General features: G+C 31.3%; 1 protein-coding gene across 1 annotated transcript in view; it reads left to right on the top strand.

Annotated features, from left to right (window-relative positions):
• The first annotated feature begins 4,388 nt into the window (after window positions 1–4,388).
• Window positions 4,389–22,179, top strand: part of LOC113395081 (uncharacterized) — an 81,777-nt gene continuing 63,986 nt past the window's right edge. Inside the window, exons 1-2 of the mRNA XM_026632632.2 lie at window positions 4,389–4,559; window positions 14,959–15,147. Of these exons, the coding sequence (XP_026488417.2) occupies window positions 15,075–15,147 (73 nt within the window). The 5' untranslated portion in view covers window positions 4,389–4,559; window positions 14,959–15,074. The remainder of the gene's footprint in view (window positions 4,560–14,958; window positions 15,148–22,179) is intronic.

The raw sequence follows: 22,179 nt of genomic DNA, 5'->3' as shown, positions 1-22,179 counted from the left end.
TTCAAAAAAATCCGCGGTGGTATATCTCTTAGGGGTAACCCACAATGACCATTTTATCTTGTACTGTTTACGAGAAATAATGGTTTATTTTCGAAGCAATTTAAAGCAATACAGCATTAAATACATTGTGCATTTAATAAAGATCAATATAGCCTTTTACAGCATATAATTTAAATAAATATTTTCGAAGATTTTACAGATTAAAAACGCTGAGACATTGCGGTTTTTATCGTCTAATGACTGAAAAACTGTGAACGTTGTAAGACATTTTGTAGTAAATTTAGTATCAGCATTGCACCCATGCGAAGCCGGGGCGGGTCGCTAGTTTAAATTATAAATAAAAAATAACAAATATATTGTAAGGGTTTAGGGATGAAATCTATGATAGAAAGAAGAATAGGGTGCTGTAGAAAATGACTACCGATAAAAACAACAGTCAACCATTCATTTACTCAAACCAATATATTTAATTAACGTTACGGTCTTATCCATAGTTTGATCTCTTAAAAGTTAAATGTAATATATGAATATTTTTGCATTCCACCTTGTCTCTTCCAGAAAACTAGCGGATATTGAAGTGTTGAACTGTGTAGATCTTCAATGAATTCCAGATTATTATTTCTTCTTTGTATCACGATATTTCGTATCAGTGTACGGTCGCCAACCATGGTTCCAGTAACGACGTCAACTGCATTGAATCTACGCATGTGCTCTCCCGATGGTGTTTTATTAGGATTGATAGTGATTGTCACTTTGCTATTCGTGTATGATTTTTAAAATTTCAATAATAAATTGTGCTCATTTAATAAGGAGCTCTGTTCGAAGAAAATGCGACTAGTTTTAGGAAAAATAAATTGTTGCCGTAACACGACACATCCTCACGATTCATATTCTCTACGTCCTTTGTAAAAATGTATGTAATGCTTTAGTATGGAGAGCAATACAAATTTTTGATCTTTGATTTTAAACGTTAAATTTAATTCTTTATTATTATCCGCAGTATTGGAAAATATTTCTGTTGCTTTGAACGAAGTCATTATGCGTGAATTGAATGTGCGAATGGATTTCAGGAATAGTTTTAAATGCCGATGAGCAATGCCGTTCGATGCTTCTGGTAGTATCACAATTTTTGGTAATTTTGGCACTTTTCATGATGCGCAATAATTTCCGGCTGACTCGTGTTGAGAGCATGACAATTGGGATATTATTTGTCCATAGCACTCATTTTTTCTGCGTGTATTTACTGCGAAACGGCACGCTTGTCTTATAAAAATAATTAGTAGGAAGCTCGGTGTTTATCCAATATGGCTGCGGTACGGATGGTATTATTGGTTTAAAGTATTAAATATTCTTAAAATGCTAATTAACAATAAAAATAATATAAAATTCAAATACTTCATAATATCTGATATTCATTGTTTTTACTTCACTTCCACCTTTTAAATACATTAGATTTTTTCTTATAATCAAGTCGCGAGTGCATTACGCTCACTGGCTAGCATGATTCGTCAGACACGCGATAAATGTCAGTTTTGTGTGAGTAAGGGCGGTCCCTTACCGGAAGCATCCGCCTGTTTTGTCATGTCAGATTCGAGAATTTCATAAGAGTGTGCAAATAACTGAACATTACAATGTGCAATCTCGTAACTATGGTCGATTTAAAAAATCTTGTGACGCCGATATCGGTTTGTTTTAAATATATATAATATATATAATTTGACGACCTCCGTGGTTGAGTAGTGTGTGCACCGGTTTTCATGGGTACGCCGCTCCGAGGTCCCGGGTTCGATTCCCGGCCGAGTCGATGTAGAAAAAGTTCATTAGTTTTCTACGTTGTCTTGGGTCTGAGTGTATGTGGTACCATCGTTACTTCTGATTTTCCATGACACAAGTGCTTTAGCTACTTACATTGGGATCAGAGTAATGTATGTGATGTTGTCCAATATTTATTTATTTATAAACTCATTCAAATCAATACTGCCGAACACTATGGTCGCTTCGAACGACATATTAAAACTAACTGATTCAACTGCAAGTAAATTCTTAAATTAAAATAATAATATTCTTTATTCAAGTAAGCTTTTACAAAGACTTTTGTATCGTCATTTTACAGAACTATGACAGTGAACTGAAACTGAAAGTCAACAAGTATTAGCTCCAAGTTTTTATCATTCATATAATCTTGTGCCGAATAATATGCTTTATTTATTAATGTTTTTTTTTTTAATTTTTGAATGATTTGAATTTATGAATCGGAAAAGATAACAATACATTAGAAATTTTAATATAGAAAATAATACCTTGCCGCAAGAAGGATTCACTGACTTTACGGAGTCGGAAACTTGTCGTTATAAGCTTATCCTTATCTCGTGTTCATACAATAAATATAATTGATTCTTTCAAAGTAATCAATTATATTATAAATATGCATAACATTGATGTAAATATATCGTGAAGAAACTGTGTGTATTCCTACTTGTTCTGTTAGAAACATCCCGAAACGGGTCTCTAGCTCCAAGATTATAAATAGCATGGACAGATCTCTTTTAGAAAATAAAAACAGATCCGTAATCTAAAATCGAATCTGAGTGTTAAATTACAGTTGAATGCTCGTCAGTCAGTGAGGTGGTACTGTAACGTAATGTTCAAAATCAACTCTTACATTAATACAATATTCAAAATCGAATCATTTAAAATTACATTATATGCGAGTGCTGTCAGAGAACCCTAGGTTGAGAGATCATTCCTCGAGATAAATGAAATACGGATCAAAATTAATTTGGATGCAGATAAGCATGCTCCAATGATAAAGACGATTGATTGATTAAAGTTAGCAGGTGAAATAATTTTCTCGTACTTAATATGTTATTTACGCGTACACCTTAACCAATGATAGCGGGTTCAAACCCAGGCAAGTACCAATGAATTTTCATGTGTTTAATTTGTATTTATAATTCATCTCGTGCTCGGCGGTAAAGGAAAAAATCGTGAGGAATCCTGCATGTGTCTAATTTCAACGAAATTCTGCCACATGTATATCTACCAACCCGCATTGGAGCAGCGTGGTGGACTATGCCCCAAAACTTCTCAAAGGGAGAGGCATTAGCCCGGCAGTGGGAAATTTACAGGCTGCTAAAGTAATATGTTTATTAGCAGCTGCTTTGATGGAATCATTTTGCTGGCTCTATTGGTCTTGATAGCGGCACCAGTTCCCCAAATGGTAAAACTTAGCCAAGAAAAGAAGAACCCACGCGAGGGTTAAGTGAAACTACTGTACTAATGATGTCTCCTGTAATGATGATTTTTTTTTATCACCAAATAACAGATGTTTTATGTAAAATATATGATATAGCACACAAATTATCACCCAACCTCAAAGCTTAACCTCTCGAGAGGTGAATTAAAAAAGCCTTTCCTTAGTCGGGATACAAACTATAACCATACAAAAACTTCATCGAAATCGGGTCTCCGGTTTAGACGTGAAGACAGAGTTACTTCCATATTTATAATATTAGTATAGATTTGTCAAAATAATTAGCATTGCTAGATGATTAATTATGGTTTAAAATACTGTTGATTTTCCTTACCTTAGTTAAAAGTATCTCCTTAAACATGTAAAAAGATAATACGTTAAAAAAAACGAATTTAAACATGATTTACTAGAACAGATATTGAACATACAGACAATACGAAAATGTTATTCAATGTGTTATTACTTAAGGCATTTGTAGTAAAAATTGTAACTTTGTTATTTCGATAAGTAGTGTAAGTAATCAAAAGATGTATATTGCAAAAATAGAACAAATGGTACGACGTATTACCATAGGGTAATACAGACTGGGCGAAAGCGATGTTCGCTTTGATTTACAGTACTTGTACGTGCTATAAAATTTACAAGGATTTATTATGACAAAAACCAATCTCATGTTTTTTCCATCCTTCTCGTTACGAAGCTATTTATTTATAGTCCTGAATGATCATCGGCTTGAAAATAAATTGAAATTAAATCAAATTAACCTAAAAGGCCAGTGAATTTATATTCCAACGATTCTAAATATACTCATTGTTTCAATGAAATTAACTTTTAATTAAAACGATATATTTATAGTATATTAATACTTGTGGAATATAATTATAGATCTGTATGTAACGTTTATTAACTTATATAATTAAAATTTATCATAAAAAAATAAACGTTTAATTATGATTATTAAAGGTGTACAGACAAGGGTATAGTTTTAATAAAGTTATATTTATAACAATGTTAGCTGCGAGCTTTGCGCATCTAGGCGGGCGGGATTCCGCCGAAAGCTTACTGAATTCATCCCAGCGTCAGTCGTCTGCGCGCTGTCGTCGGTGCACGTTGCTCCGACCGTTCGTTGGAACCGGATAAAAACTTACGTTCGTAATAGTGCAAGTGATATGTAAAGTGAAAAGATTTTTATATGTTATAATTCTGATATTATCTGTGTTTCTTGGTGTACAAAAATGAATTTAGTTTAAAAAAAAAACTGTTCTTTTTTTTATTTGTGTTCAGGATTGGAATTGATTTTTCTTAAGTAAGTACTCTTCGTCACGTTTTAATCCGTGTGTTACTTTTAAGATAATACATTTAATTCGTTTTTAATTAACTTTGTAACTTTTTGAGTGAACATTATTTGAATTAAATATAAGTACATTTAATAGTGATTAATACATCTACTTAAAATCTATTTAATATTCCAGAGCATATTCATATCGAGACGTTATTATAAATTCTATATTGGACTGCGAATTAAAATAAAGTGATAAAAAATACATTTAAAGTAATTATTATTGAATGTCATGAAAAAAAACTAAATATTTTAAAAATGTTCGATAAAATCGTTTCGGGCGATAAAAATACATGAATTACATAAATCTATACGTGTATTTGTGTTATAAATATGTATATATATATATATATATATAGCTAACTAGGATTGCTATCGTTGTATATATCAATTCTCCTGGTATCGGTTATATGGTAATCGGGTTATTTACATAATTCGGCGTGCTTGTCAGTCGCGAAGATGATTAATCATCCCTCAGTTTCTCTTCCTCGTCCTTCGTTTATTTATTATGTATATAATGTACATACTGTGTATATATTTTACATAATATATAAGTAATCGTTGAACTTAGTTTTGATCGGTATAACATGAACATCTTTGATTATTTTAGCTAAACATAAAGTCTCTATGAATCAATAATTAAATTATTTTTTTCAATTAATTTTATGTATTTTTTAATTATAAATCATAATCATCAAGTGATTTATATATTATTGATATTTAGTATTAATTACATTTAGAAGCGTCTCCGCGGTTAACCCTCGCTTAACGTAACTGCTACGCCCCCATTGATATATGCAATAAGGATTTCATATTAAATGAATTGTCTATTTTATTTTAATTTAACTATTACAACGAGATATGAAAAATAAACAAAAAAAAAAATTATCAAATAATTGACTCGTAACTTATTTATAATAAGATCCTGTAAATACAAGTGTCTCTCTGTCCGTTGCTCTTTCACGCCCAAACCACCGAACTAAGTTTGATGAAATTTGGTTTGAGTTAATCTTGAATTCCAAAGCTGTATTCCAATGGTATATACACCTGATGACTGAAATGCAAGTGAGGGTTTGGGCAACAACAACTAGTTAGCAATATATAAAAGGTCTTCAATATATATACGTTCTAAGAATAACTATGTACGTAGGCTTAGTTCATGTATGTGGGCGTTAGAATACGTTATATCTAAATTATATTGTGTGTTTTAATAAAAAAATACTTCACATCAATCCGTCAATATTAGTTACAACTATGCTGATTTCAGGTTACGTTTATTTAAAACTGGTCGCCCGTGGTTTCGATCATGACGTAAAAATGACGACTTCCATAAAAACTTTCGACCCTTATTTCACCCCCTTAGTGGTAGAATATCAAGAAACATTTAAATACATATTTACTCATTTTTAACCAGTATCTCAAAAATAAAGTTTCATGTTTTTAACTTAAAAAATGACTGACTCAGAAAAATAACTTTCAACCCTTTTTTTTTTTTCATTAGTGGTAGGATTATCTAGAAGCGCTTAAATAAGTATCTACCCATTTTTTATCAGTATCCCAAAAATAGAGTTTGATGTTTTTAACTTAAAAAATGACTGACTCCCATAAAAACTTTCAACCCTTATTTCACCCCCTTAGTGGTAGATTATCTAGAAGCGCTTAAATAAGTATCTACTCATTTTTTATCAGTATCCCAAAAATAGAGTTTGATGTTTCTATCTGAAATAATGACGGACACTCTATACAAACTTTCAATCCTTATTTCATCCCCGTAGGGGTATAATATGCAGAAACACATAAATAAGTATCTACTCCTTTTTAATCAATATCCCAAAAATAAAGTGTCATGTTTCTAACGTAAAAAATTGCGGACTTCCATACAAACGTTCAATCCCTATTCCACCCCTTTAGGGGTAGAATTTCCAAAATTTGCTCCTTAGTGGGTGTCATGATATGTTAGTTTACAAGTGTACAGCTTAAAATATAAGTTTTATACTTCTAGTTCTAAAAATGATAAAACTTTCAATAATTTACAACCTTTCATCCCCCTTTTCAACCCTTTACAGCACTTTTTTTCAAAATAAAAAGTAGCCTATGTCCTTTCTCAGGCTCTAGACTATATGTGTACCGAATTTTATTTAAATCGGTCCAGAAGTTTAGGCGTGAAAGCGAGACAGACAGACAGACAGAGTTACTTTCGCTTTTATAATATTAGTATGGATTCTACAGCTAAATAATGTATCATCTAATATATTTTTAAATCTGTCTAATAGATCATGAGATCAGTGCGCTCGAACAAACGAATCATTAGTTTTATTGAATATTTTGGATATTGGGGGTAGAGTTCTGTGTAAGCCTGTATATAGGTATCACCCACTCATTAGATATTCTTCCGCCAAACAGTAATTCTTAGTGTTTTTGTATTACGGTTCGAAAAGCGATTGAGTCAGTGTGACTACAAACACAAGGGAAACATATTTGTTACCAGGATTGGTGGCACGTTGGCGACGTAAGGCATTTTAAATATTTCTTACAGCGCCAATGTGTGTGGGCGGTACTGACTTACCACCGAATGGACCATTTGCCAGTCCACCTGACTACATCATAAAAAAAAATACAATATAGTGCCTTTTAACCAGCGATATTGAAACCTATCTGGTAAGTCTTGTAAGGTTCAAAGGGATCAAAATAAATTCCAGACACTATTTTCTCTTATACTTCCTATTCAGAAAAGACGTTCCAATAATACCAAGTAACTAAATACCACAGACGTAATATAGTAGAAACGGTTTAAAATAGTAAGTAATTATAAAAATATAAAATAAGTTGAATTTAATTTAACGTCAAGGCCGTCTCATCATCACTGTTTAGGTTACAGTAATATTAAATTGTTGTTTGAATTAAATTGCTTTGTAATGTAATAATTCCATTTTGAGGAAATGAAAATCGTCTTAAATATAATAATCAGGAACTGGAGCGTTTGTTAGCTTCACGTTTAAGTGATTAAGATTTAAGCTAGTGTCTGAGTGGAACAGAGGTTTTCGTTTCTTAATTGAATGTTCCTCAGCATCCGTCCTCCCTCTCTGCGGTAGAGAAACAACACCTGACAGTACAGATGCAAAATAATTACATTTTTACATTAGCAGCCTGTAAATTTCCCACTGCTGGGCTAAGGCCTCCTCTCCCTTTGAGGAGAAGGTTTGGAGCATATTGCACCACGCTGCTCCAATGCGGGTTGGTGGAATACACATGTGGAAGAATTTCGTTGAAATTAGACACATGCAGGTTTCCTCGCGATGTTTTCCTTCACCGCCGAGCACGAGATGAATTATAAACACAAATTAAGCACATGAAAATTCAGTGATGCTTGTCTGGGTTTGAACCCGAAATCATCGGTTAATATGCACGCGTTCTAACCACTGGGCCATCTCGGCTCGGCAAAATAATTATAATTGTAAAATTAACGACGTCATTGTAAATGTACTTATTGTTGCGTTAGTTTATAGTAAATCTAGCCAGGACGCTGTCGAATAATTGTAAACGGAACATGAATTTACAATAAAACACATACGGTAGGTTATATTTTCTTTTTTTTAATTTATTGTTTATGTGAAATCATCTGTTCATGTTTAAAAACGACTTTGGCATTGAAATAAATATGTCCATTGTGCCTATGTTACGATGGCTCACTAACACTTCGAACCGAAATACAACAATACTAAGTCTTAGCTACTTTTTGGTAGATCTGATGATTACCAAGCAAGTATACATTAGGTAGTATACATTATTCTTAACATTATTTGCGCGTTCTTAAATAGGTATTTAAATTAATAGAATGTATTTGGTAGTATTGTTAAGTATTGCTGATTGGCGGTTGAATATCTGATGAGTGGGTGGCACCAACCCACTGGGCTTGCCCAAAGCCCTACCTTTATGTATATGCACCATTCACTATTTCTACGGCTAACTATCTGGTTAGATTTATTATAAACTGACGGCCCTTACAATTAACCCGTAACGAATATAATGCATCGCAAATAAAGGAGATACTTAAAAATAAGAATCACGCGCACTCAAAGGTCTGTGTAGTAAGAAACATTAAATGTATTTTAATGTAATATTTATTAATTGAAATTATATTACAACTCTCTTGGTTTTTCTAATTTAAAAATATAATCTAAATTTTTATAAAGTATGTTTCGTAATTTTTTTGAACAAAGTTACCCAAAAGAATTTTTTTGTTTAATTATAACAGATTTTACTAAATTGTCGAGAAAATTTTAAAGTTAATATTTCGTAAAATATCACAATCCGGATTTTAGAAACGGTGCCCTGGATACATAAATTCTTAAACGTTCTCTCTAAGAAGCGGATAACAAAAGTTAAAACGATAATAAACAGGACAAAATATTTGAGATAACTACTTAGAGCAACGAAAGATATCAAGCGTAATTCGAGCCATACTAACGACGAGTAATACTAAGAGCTTCATAAAACACAACAATTATTAAACGATTTATTTAAATTTCCCGTGAAAAGATTATCCATATCAATCGAAGGTTCAATTTTGTTTTTTTAATTAAACGCTCGAGAAAAAAAAATGTTCCCGATGTCTGTGTGAAGAATCCATATTTCTTTTGCCAATGTACCGGTTTCCTATTAAAATTTTTAAGAAGTGTTCATCAAGCCCTAGTGTAGCAGAATTCTCCATAAAGGAACTTGGTATTTAACCAGCTGAAGATAATAATAATGCTAATGCTTGATAAATCCAAAGTTTGTTATATAAGTAATTTCAACCGCAGATTAAATAATACTCAGTATCTGAATAAGACCAATTATTAGACAATTAGTGGAAATAAAATAAAATAAAAAACGGATCTCACTTACAAAAAGGCGAACAATATTATAAATGAAATCGAAGTCATTAAAAACCTATAATAACTGGGAACGTCGCATAAATTACCGATAGATAAGGCGAGGGTACTAAATTAGGGCATAATTAAGGCGGTCAACCCAAAAATTAAATCGCTGAAAGGGTAATTCGGAATGTTAGTTTACTCTGCCAATTACGTATTCAATTAGAAAATAGCCGTTTCGTGCTTTGATTATAAATGAGTGAGGCAAACGGAATTTAGAGTGACACAAAAATGGAGCCGAGATATCCGAGTGATGGGATCACCTGAATCTATCCCGAGATAATTAATTAATTTGTGTTTGTAATTCGTGCATTTATTTATACTTAATTGCACCAATACTTAAAACTAAATGTTACATATGGATTAAACAAAAGTTGCATGAATGCAACAGGCGACCTTATCGCTAAAACAGCGATCTCTTCCAGGCAACCTTTGGGCAGAGGACTGATTGTATAACAAACGTAGGAAGAGGTACAAGCGTTTGTTGGATTAAAAATTACCACAAGTGTACTTGGTACGTACTATATTTTTACCGTCTGCACATATTGTTTATATTGAAAAATATAAATGATTAAAAATATCACTGTCTTTATTAAATAATGATAGTTAAATATTTCAAGATATAATAATTATTTTTATTTTACTTGTACAATGTGGCTTAAATATTGCAATAAAATTTTAAACCAGTTCTATAAAATCGATTCAGCAGAAATTTAAAACAAAATATAATACTGTACCTTTTTTCAAAATTAGTCACAGACTTAACTTTTGAGCGTGACGATTGAAACCTAACTTTATTTTAGAATATTTTTGAAGTCAATGTTATGAAGTAAAAGTTTCTTTACTCTTTCAAAGTTCGTCCAAAGATAGGTATTTGTAGAGCAAGTACATGACCGCTGCGTGTTATAACGAGAACGAAAAATGTTTTATGATTTTATAAAGAATATGTAAATCAAATTGTAAGCTCTAGAAAACTACAAGTGAGTTAGCCAAGTTTGAATTTGTTACGCATGAATTTTCTGAAAGAAAGACTTAGGACATTTTATATTCACATGCGACAAAACTTTTATCTAAATATAGTCAGTACATTATAATAAAAGCGTTAGTACTAAATTTTTACATTTAAAATTGGAAATTCATATAAGCAAACTCTCAGGTGCTCGATAGGATGACGACAGAGCCAACTTATGGTAAGTGGCCACCACCGCCCGTAGACAATGGGTACTGTAAGGAATTTTACCTGTGAATCCGCTACTAATCTTGGAAACTAAGGCAAAAGATAAATTTAGATTATTTTCCTAATTACTATAAATACTCGAAGACAAATATCCCATGAGTACTAAGCGCAAAACAAACGTACTTATGAAATCACACGAATCAGTCATCAGGTTGATTTAACATAGTAACGCTTGCAATCCGCTTTATCCGTGCTTACAATCCTTTTTTTTATTTTTGGAATAAGTAAATATATATGTAGCTTTATTTTTAATCAACAACACAATTATAATAATTTGCTATTTCCTCTAAATTTTTACAGAATGTTATGTTTGCACAGTTTCGTGCCATTCGTAATGATGACAAAAACACTAGCTACAGAAAACAGCTTGCCGTTTCCTGTAGCTCGTGTTGAAGAAATCTTAATGATAGAATGTAACAGCCGTAAAACAACTCCACCGGCTCCGATACTTGTAATTTAGGAAAATGTTGCGCTTTAAGGAAATAGACGCTAATTTCTTTCTTCCCTAAGGATGAAGACATGCTTTTTCTTAAAAATGTTTAGAATAAATGAAGTCATTTCGGTAGGAATGGTGTTTTTATTTTTCAAGGCGAGGTTTTATTTTTTTAAATAAAATTTACGCTTTTAATTTTGAGGATGTTATTTCGGAACGTCGTTTATAAATCACGTTAAAATTTGTTTTGATTGCCGAAGTTTGATTCGGGAAGTAATGAAAATATAAAATTTATAATTTATGAGAATGCTAATTATTATTTGCATTTTAATAAATTAATAATTATAATAAGACGTAATGGCTGTAAGCAGTATATAAATAGGCAGATTTATTTATTTGATATTAATATCACAACTCAATTTGCTTAAATAAAACAATAATTCATAATATACTTAAATTAAAGAATTGCGGAACTGAAGAAGCAGTGGCACATCACTCGATTTTTCTGCTCCAAAGCAGAAAAAATCTTGATTGGCGACTACAAACCAGAAAATGCAGCGTGAGTAGGCCTCATAAGTTGGTCAAACGATTTTGTATCGATCGCGGGAAACCACTGGATGCGGGTTGCTCAAGACTGGCATTGTACCCAGTAGTGGAACTCTACTGGCTAAAATTATGATGATGGTGAAACTTAACCTTTCCTAATTTATTTGGAATTGGTAGTCTAACCTTGTGCTCCTTTTTACTTTGTACGGGTTAAAAATGTTGACTGTTGTTGACTTGTGTCTATTTTCCTCGTAAATGCTATAGTATGAGGAGACAAAAAGTCCTGGATTTCAATGGTCCTAATTTTTGTAGTTTCCTCGGATAATTTTTAAGATAAACATAAGAGATCCTAATCCTGATTATGATAATGATATCATAATAATAATTTATTTAATAAACAGGAATCTTGTATTCTATTTATCTATGAGCCAATTTTTTTCTCTTCATTCTGATAAAGTATTCGTAGATTAATGCTTATTGATCTGCAGTTTATATTGCCTGCAAATAATTCTACGCGTATAAGGTTTCATATAATTTTCGCTTGAACGAATTTTGTAAAACGAGTAACGTGTTTATAGTAAACATACTTGGTGGTCGGGCATTGTGCAAATTCATCTGGATATTTCATTCATCTATTTTTTACATTACATTAGCAGCCTGTAAATTTCCCACTGCTGGGCTAAGGCCTCCTAAAGTCTTAAAAAATTGCCATGACAGAAAAATTGTTTAAGAAAAAAATTATATTGAATCCTCAAATATATTTCACGTTTCATACAGTTGCATACGAACAGAAAAATAACAATACAAGAAAAGCGACAGAACAAAACGTTAAAAAGGAATATTAATATCACTTTTCCTGTTACGTGATTAAGTTTTTTATTTACGTCCCTAATCTTAAATTGAATGAAAGCAAAACAACATACCGTGTTACATTCCATCCCTATTGGGTGTGGTCGAAATAAAAGATTTATAGTTGTATAGTATTTTTCGTTTGTTCCTAGCGAAGGCCGTTCGAAAATAGACAAGCGCGGATAGAGGGCGGTCGTTTGAAGTTTTACCGCTATTTGTATTGGCGCGTATTGTTATCTCTCTCGGTTTCAGTAAACCCGATTTATTCTAAGTCCTTTGGAAGCAATGCTATAAATTATAACACTTACATATATTGTACGAATGTATGTGGTAGGTACACTTGGTGGTAGGGCTTTGAGCAAGCCCGTCTGGGTTGGTACCACCCATTCATGAGATATTATACGGCTTAAAAGCAAAACATAGTATTATTTTGTTACGGCTTAAAAGGTTTACAATCTTAATTCTCATGATTCGCGATTTAAGGATTGGTAAATATCAATGACTAGGTGGTGGTGACCACATACCATAATTTATTACTAATACAAAAATTAGGAAGGTCCAAAAAGATTAAAGGTTAAATAAAATAATGAATAATTATTATTATAAAATTTGAAATATATTCATAACAGTTTAGTTAAAAGCAACTAAACAATAACCTATTGTATTGTGTTAAAACCTATTTTAATTAAAATCAGATCTATCATTTAGGCAGTTGAATAGTTGTTTTTTAAAAGTTGGAGCGGAGCCAAAGTATAATGTAATGTTAGAAAATTTCTTATAAAAATGATTATAATCTAACAACACAAATATTTTCTTTAACTAATGAACAATTATTAAATGTAACAAAATTAATTAATTTTACTGATGATTTTCTTTTATTTATGAGTATTTAATAAAAATTTAATATATAATTTAAGCACTAATGACCAGATTATAATGAAGCAGTTTAATGATATATTGGAATCTTTTGTTGATGTTTGATAAATCATAAATTTTATAAGAACTTCAACGTCGGTCGTCGTCTTCGGTAAAGCTTACGTCATATCTGACCCCAAGCGATAAAACGATCAAGAGATAATATTAAAATAAATACTAGCTTAGACAAAATGCAAGTAACAAATAAATTATTTTAATAATTTTATGTAATACCATGTATATAAGAAAGAAACAGGGGTGAAAAAGAGAGGGAAAGGTCGCTTGGACATAACGTTTACGTAAGTATTTCGGCTAGTTCACTCTATTGTAAACCGCTGAAATGAACTTAGTTCCAAAAATAGGTAGCATATTCCTCTATCTATACTAATATTATAAATGTAAAAGTAACTCTGTCTGTCTGTCTGTCGCTCTTTCACTGCCAAACCAATGAACATTTGACGAAATTTGGTATGAGGCAAACTTGAACTCCAAGGAAGGATATGGGGTACTTTTTGCCTAACACATGACAACCAAAGCGCGAGCGAAGCCACGGGCGACAACTAGTGTTAACATAATTTGACCTATAAGTACATTATTCTCCTGTTTTAATGTATGCACAAAGTTTGCGTCAATGTTACAAAAGACTCATAAAAACTAATACCATTTGTTACTACACAATGCTTCATTCGAACAACCTACATGTCATGAAAATCATAAGTTATGATCGCAATGGTTTACTAATACGATCGTACCCTTATATTTTTGCTTCTACGTTAAACGTTTGCTGGTCAGCTTTCTTGTTATTGAAACTAAAAGCTATACGATTGCTAGAATATACCAGTACGACCGTATCCTTTAGAGTATAGAACGGTGCAATCACTCTCGGTTCACTTGGTCTCAAGCGAGTACGATTCTTGATTGTTGCAAGATTTTCTCAGAAGTTTACTGTATTTATCACAATACTAACTTTTCGACCCGTTGCACTCTAGGTGGAAGAGTTCAACTGTCTCTTTGTATATGTCTGAACCCGCAGCTTTGCCCTCGAAGAATTCATTTTGTAACTAAAATGCTTTTGAATCATTTTTTGATGTAAAACATCGTTTGGAGCGTCTTTGATGTAAGACCGCGTCGAGTGCAGTAACGGCTAACAGTGTGACGTTCTCTTATGACGTCATTCCCTCCCACTGCTGCTCTAAAATGTATTGATATTATATGAGTATTAATAATGAAACTATGTTTTTATAATGTATATTGATTTTCTATTATTAAATCGTTTCAACAACTAACATTAGTGATATCTGTATGGCGGTATCCCGTGGCAGGCACTTTCTATGATGGCAAATAAAATAATTTAAAATTTAAAATAAGAATAAGAAAGAATCTAGTTAACTGCAAAGCAAAATTTAACTAAAAGAAAAAAATATTTAAATACAATTGAAGTAATGTTAAATAATCTTTATTTATTTTCAGATCCCTATCGCTTGCTATGAGATTATATGGACCGTGAAAATGGTGTAGAAACTTTGAATCAGTGAAATGTGAAAATAATAAACGATGTTTTAAGTGACGGACGTGAAGTGGACACGATGGCTTTAACGATTTGTTATCTCATAGTGATGTGGATCTCAATAATCCCGCTGCATCGAGCTGACAATTTAGGTAAGAACTATCTAGTAATCAACGGTCTATTTATAATCTTGGAGCTAGAGACTCTCTTCGGGATGTTTTCAACAAAGTAGGAATACTCACTGTTGCGTCACAGTATATTTAGAACAATATTATGTATATTCACAGTAGCATTGATCACTTTGATAAAATCAGTGATAATCATTGTATATGCACAAGAAGTAAGGATAAGCTTAGAACGCCAAGTTTCCGACTCCGCAAAGTCAATAAATCATTCTTGGGGCAAGGTATCCGCTTCTATAATAAAATTCCGCAGACATTTTTAAATTTGCCGTTTCATAGATTCAAGTCAATTGTAAAGAATACATTGGTATATTATTCGATACAAGATTATATTGATGATAAAAAAGCGTGGAGTTAATGCTTGTTGACTTCCAGGCAGGAGACGTAACATACATATATAATTGTATTTTACTAACATGACTGTTAATTTGATTTTGATTTTGAATCGGTTATGTTAAAATCAAAATCAAAATATTCTTATTCAATTAGGCTCATAAAATGAATTTTTGAATTGTCATTGAATTGTAGATTCCAGTGAGAAGAACCACCAAGTAACTCATTAGTTACTCTTTTCCATGCCAATAAAGATTGTACTTTGTATTGTTTTTATATAAATTTATAACTCTTAACAACATTTTTAATTACAGTAGTTTTTTTTGTCTAATGCGTACTGTAATATAGTTGTAGAATCAGATCATAATATTTTTATTTTTAAGTTTAGTTAAAATAACGTCATTTATACTATTTTTATTAATTATTTGGAGAAATAAAGATCTGAAGGCATATAGTTATAATTAATAAAAATGTATCATAGTAAAGTTATAAAATGTCAGTATATACAAGTTTCATAAGGACTTATTCTTTCACAGTTAAATAAGGGATGAAAAATAAACACACATTAAGCATAGGAAACTAAGTGGTGCTTACTCGGATTGAACTTGCGATCTTTCGTTAACATTTACGAATTCTAATCACTAGACTAACTCGTGTTATGTATTTTCCGTTATGAAATATTGTACGAAGTAAAACGTTCGATTATTTTATGAAATTTCAAATTTTTACCAGTCCTTAATAGATTAAGGTGTATAACCTCAATAATGGACGATCCATATTTTGTTTTAGACGAAACTAATAGTACCTATCAAATTGGATGTTAATTTAATAAAGTTGCATCAACATATTAAACACTCTAAACCGCAATGCGTCGAACGTTTTTTCCGTACGAAGGCTGAGTGAGCTAGTGTAATTAAAGGCACGAGTTAGGTCTCATGGTTGGCAGCAAATGGACAATGTGGGTAACGATTATTGTATTTTACGATGGCACTGTACGCGTTGTAGTAAAGGTAAGGTTTAGGTATATATCATCAAGTGGCCGATTCAATTCTTTGAATTTTAACTACAGAAAAATAGTTTAGTTACCTCGACAGTAGGAAGATAGATGTTCAAGTTATTTAACTGATTAGTGATATACGATATGTTTACGGATTTACGTAGTTTATTTAAATATTCATAATAGTAAATTTATTCTTGTAAAAAATATATATTAATAAATAAGACAGATTATATTATAAATATTGAATAATGTTAGTAAGAGTTAATTTTCAGAAAAAATAAATTTAATATATACATATATACTAATTATGTTATTTAATTGGTGGAAAAGATTAAATACCCAATTGTCTTATTGGTTAATTTCGATAGAAATTTTATTCGAAGACGTTTGGTACGTTTACATTTAATATGATCATTTAACTTAACCTTCAAGTCCTAGTAATAGCTAACTTGAAAACAAAAGTATACAACGACCAATTTTTATATTACGAAAAGTAATATCCTTTATACAAAATGTATCGTGGCATACTTGTTAGTTTTATCGAAACAGCTTGATTGTCTTTATCACCAGGCGTTGGTGCGCCGTACAACCAGTCAACTGTCAAAGCTTCTAGTATCAGGGTATCCGATAATACTAGTTTATGTTACTGAAAACAAAAGACTACAGTGTTGTCATTAGTCAGATAAAATTGAACGTTAAAAAATTTGAAGTCCGGTTAAAACTGGATTAAACTAGTAAAGTAGAGTCAGCGGCCATTGTGTGAGATAAAACATCATTAAGTTTTTTTAATTAATATAATTATTCTGTAAAATTCATTAGTAATATCGATAGTATAACGTATTTAATATAATTTAACGTCACTTGTGTAACAGCCCTTATAAATGTCAATAGTATGTCACAATCACGAAGCATTGTTACGACATCGATCGTCATAGGATGGGATGGTAACAATAGAATATCTATAGTACATCACGTCGCAAGACCAAATATAATAAATGTCAAGTATTATACAACTGTCTAATTAGTTTTAGCATACATACAATTCGAACATTCTAGAACTATTCAAATATTTATTGGGTTATTATTTTGTGTTAAGAGCGCTTATTCCAATTATCGTTTGTCAATTTATGACATTTTTAAGCTCGTGTGCGTGTTATTGCGCATGTGTGAATAATCACAACTACTATAGTCAAGCCAGTCGATATGAAGTATCGTGATGCTATTAAAGTATTTATTCCGTATACTATACGTAATTTCTATGGGTTTTTTTTCAAATGCATAGAAAATAATATGACATATGAATGATACTAAATCACTAAAATTATTATAATATATTGGATGGATAGGTTAATATATAAAAATAAAAACTGTATAATATTAAAATCTATTGTCATTCATAGTAACCGTAAATTGTAATGTACTTACGATTTCTTGAGATTTTTTTTTATCAAATTTTAAAATATCTAAGAAGACATGGATGGAGTGTGAGAGGAGGGAGTCAGAGAGATAAACTTGAATGTTCAGATGACGAATAATAGAAGGGAATGGAAGGAAAAGACATGCTGCGCCGACCCCGAACAGATAGGGACACGAGCAGGGATAAAAATACGCTAATTATACAAAAAATATTGACTACCCTAACCTTTAAGGACACTGGTAGTCTAATTATAAATGAAAATTAAATTATGAGTTTATAAATAAATATAATGCATAAAGACGATGAAGTTTTTCTTTTAAATTAAGGTAGGTGGTAGTTAAAAATAACTAATAATGGTACCTGGTTCTGAACTAATAATAATAAAAATGAATTACAATTGAATTGAGCACCTCCCTTTTTGAGGTCAGTTAAAATGTATTGTCATCATAAAAATGTATTTTTTTTATAGCTTACAAAGTTTATTTAAGTAAAAAAAAAGTTTTGATCCATAAATACTATAGATCAAAACGTCTTACCTGCGCTATATCTGTAGCGAGAGGCTGTATACGTAGAAAATACCTGTGTGTATGTGTGAATGTGTCACGCGACGACGAGCGATACGTCCTACCTTTGCGAGCGCTCGGTGGGGAATGCCAATTTGTTCGTTGTGATTAAATGTTGATCGGTTTATTGAAATAAAAAAAAAAAAATTTAATCTTAATATAAATTTAAGACTTTATCTTTATAATTGCGTAAGTTATTATATAAGTTATTCGGTTAACGATGTACTTTTGTAGAAATATCATGAAGTTTGAAGCTTAATATTGTGCATTTAGCTTGGTTTTATTCCTTTATTTCTTAAAAATAATACAGAATATTTGGTTCATAGTCACTTTAAAAAACTGACTCATTATACTGGAAACGGTTAATCTGGCATAAACTCTTAATTAATAATATATAATCGGTAGTCGAGCTGCGTTTAAGCCCTTTGTGTATGGTATATAATATATACTACAGAATGTCTTTATATAGAACGTTCACAGCTTATATTTCATTAGACTATACAAACCCCTATGTCCCTGCATTTTAAATCTTTAATATCTTCTAAAATATCCATTTAAATTATATGCTGTAAAGGGTTATAGTAATCTATATTAAATGCACAATGTATTTATTGTACTTAATTGTATAAGGATTTTTTTTATTTTTTTTACATTTTACTTTAATGAACATCAGCAGATTTTCGCTGGACTTCGTGCTAGTCTTATTCTTGGAAGACGTAGCCCATACTGACTTTAAATACATATTTTTTTTATAATAAATATACTATTTTAAATTGTATATGATATAAATTAAGACAATATAAAATATATATATATATATACATTTGGTCCCACATTTTAAAATTTTTACTGCAATCCAGCGGGCCCTGGATTAATGCTGTATTGCTTAAAATTACTTCGTAAATAAGCCATTATTTCTCGTTAAAAGTAAAGGATACAAAATGTTTATTGTGGGTTATCCCTAAGAGATAGATTTATACCATTGCGGACTTTTTGTAGACATTTTTAATGTGTACAATACTGCAGCACATTATTTTGATCTATCTCGTAGGGTTCAGCCAGCATTTGCAATGTAAGCGCAAAAAAATGTGTTTATTTACGACATCACATTAGAAACCTCTAAAATTATCAGTATTTCTCTACTTTAAACATGTATACATACATATAAACCCTATTCTTAAATCACTCAATCTACTAAAAAACCCGCATCAAAACCAGTTGCGTAGTTTTAAAGATTTAAGCATACAAAGACAGACAGCGGGTAGCGACTTTGTTTTATACTATGTAGTGTTTAACGGTACGTATAGTCTTAATTCACAGAAAAAATACTGCAGTGCTATTTTAGTACTAGGTTACTATAGAATTTGCAAATGGCACAAATACATACCTAACTTGGATTAATCATATTCGTGTAATATGCTTCTCAAAAATGCGTCGTTGGTTTAGTCGCTAGCTTATGTAATTGCAGACAGGTACGAATCACGACTCGCCTAGTAAATGTTATCAAGTTTATGTACGGTATCCTTCGAAAAGCACATAAATCCATTGGGTGCATCTGTATTTTCGATCCGTTCGTGTCGATTTGCCTTCTTTGGGTTGTGAGGAAATAGAGAGAGCACTGCTGATTGAAAGTACATTTGTGTTCTATTTTATATTATCTTAGTACGTTATCAACAATGCATTTATTAATATTTTTTTGAAGTTTGAGTTCTTTTGGTGTGTTTATGATGCGCGCGCACAGGGTGACATATAAACTATATCATGAAGCTGCTCGCTAAGTCTCCAAGTTGAGTGTCAAATCGCACAAAATAGACCACTTCACCTTATTCAAAAATGTGCATTTTATTACATATTTAAGTTGTTAATGTTTAAATTTGAGTGTAAGTGTTACATGAGTGGTGACACAAGAATAAAATATTAATTATATTTTTTTTTGTAATCAATATTTTCAAACGTAAAACTATTTTTAATTACATTCATATGAAGAGAATGAGGTAAACCTTATTTTATAAAAGATAGGCTCTTATAAAGATAGGCTAGTAGATAATGGGATTATGCGTATTTGATCCAAATATTACAGTTGAATTTAATTTTATTGTATTATTTTAGATCCTATTTTTTATCCTTTATACTTAATTTGTAATTTAAATTTTATTGAGATTGTTTAACTAAAATGTGCAGATTTATATGTTCGAATTCTTTTATACGTACAGTGAAAAAAAAAGTCAAATTCTATACCATTTTAGTGGTTTCGACGAAAAGTTATTCAAATTACATTTCTACGTTTGAGAGAAATTGCTGTTATTTTTGTTATTTTTAATTAATAACACGTTCATAACACATACACTTTTTACTTAATTCAAATTATTTTTCAAGTTCCCATGTCCTCAAGTAAAAAACTAAAAGTATTAATAACAGTTTATATTCCACGACGACCTCCGTGGTCGAGTATTGTGTACACCGGTTTTCATGGGTACGCCACTCCGAGGTCCCGGGCTCGATTTTCGGCGGAGTCGATGTAGAAAAAGTTCATTAGTTTTCTATGTTGTCTTGGGTCTGGGTTTTTGTGGTACCGTCGTTACTTCTGATTTTCCATAACACAAGTGCTTTAGCTACTTACATTGGGATCAGAGTAATGTATGTGATGTTGTCCAATATTTATTATTTATTATATTAACTATGACCTTAACTCTCATGTCAGAAAAAAACATTGATAAATAAGGCATATTACTCAATGCAAGATTATATTACAGATAAAAAATCGTGGTCTTAGTATTTACTAATTTCTAGGCAAGATTTATAAAGAAAATTACTTACTGGCATCCTCTGTAATTAAAATGGTGGAATCTACTGAGTTTCTTGTCGGTTCTTCTCGTTAGAATGTATTTTCCAAACCAATGCTAGCTTTATATTTAATTCAACATTGTAACATGACGATTTTAACCTTGAATAATAAATATCTTGTTTTTTATAATTATATTTGAACACAATAGTAATTATAAACATACTAATGCTTTAGTTTAGCTAAGAAACACAAATGAAAAACGCGATTATAAAACGTGACAACTGAGGTGATTCAAGATTCAACAAAGCTCACCGACGATCCAGAATTCACCAAAATGGTTGAACAAATAAAAAAGTTAAACTCGAACGTTTTCTCCGGAGATTTCGGTTCAATAATAAAACTTTCGTCGTTGACATGGTTTTGCTCCGTTCTTGGATGACACGATAAAATATTTTAGAATTTTCTTATCATTCAACCGATTTAAAATTTGATATAAGAAGCTTGATAAAAGATTGATGTTTCAAATCTCGTAAATTTTTCGCAATTTATAATTTGTTGATGAATATTTATACATAAAATAATGAATAAAATAATAAATAATATTATTAATCATTTTTTTCACAGCAGTCTTTAAACCGCTTTATTCAAATAGGTAGTAAAAAGTACCATCGTTGTGCTATGGCCCTTTTTATCACCGGTTTGGATATTGTTCACACAGCCATGCATATAATATACGCGGGAGGATATATTTTATGTGTCAGATTTTATCCTACACATGCAGGTTTCTTAACGACTTTTCTTTAACTGCAGAGGTCATGATGAATTGTTATACAAACAAATTAGGTAGTTTAAAATTAAGTGGTACTTGAACCGGTTTTCATTATGATTTGACTCGTCATCGTAA

The sequence above is a fragment of the Vanessa tameamea genome, chromosome 9 (genome assembly GCF_037043105.1).
Source record: "Vanessa tameamea isolate UH-Manoa-2023 chromosome 9, ilVanTame1 primary haplotype, whole genome shotgun sequence".
Taxonomy (NCBI): Eukaryota; Metazoa; Arthropoda; class Insecta; order Lepidoptera; family Nymphalidae; genus Vanessa; species Vanessa tameamea.
The sequence above is the reverse complement of the archived record's forward strand: the minus strand, read 5'-3'. Positions and strand labels throughout refer to the sequence as shown.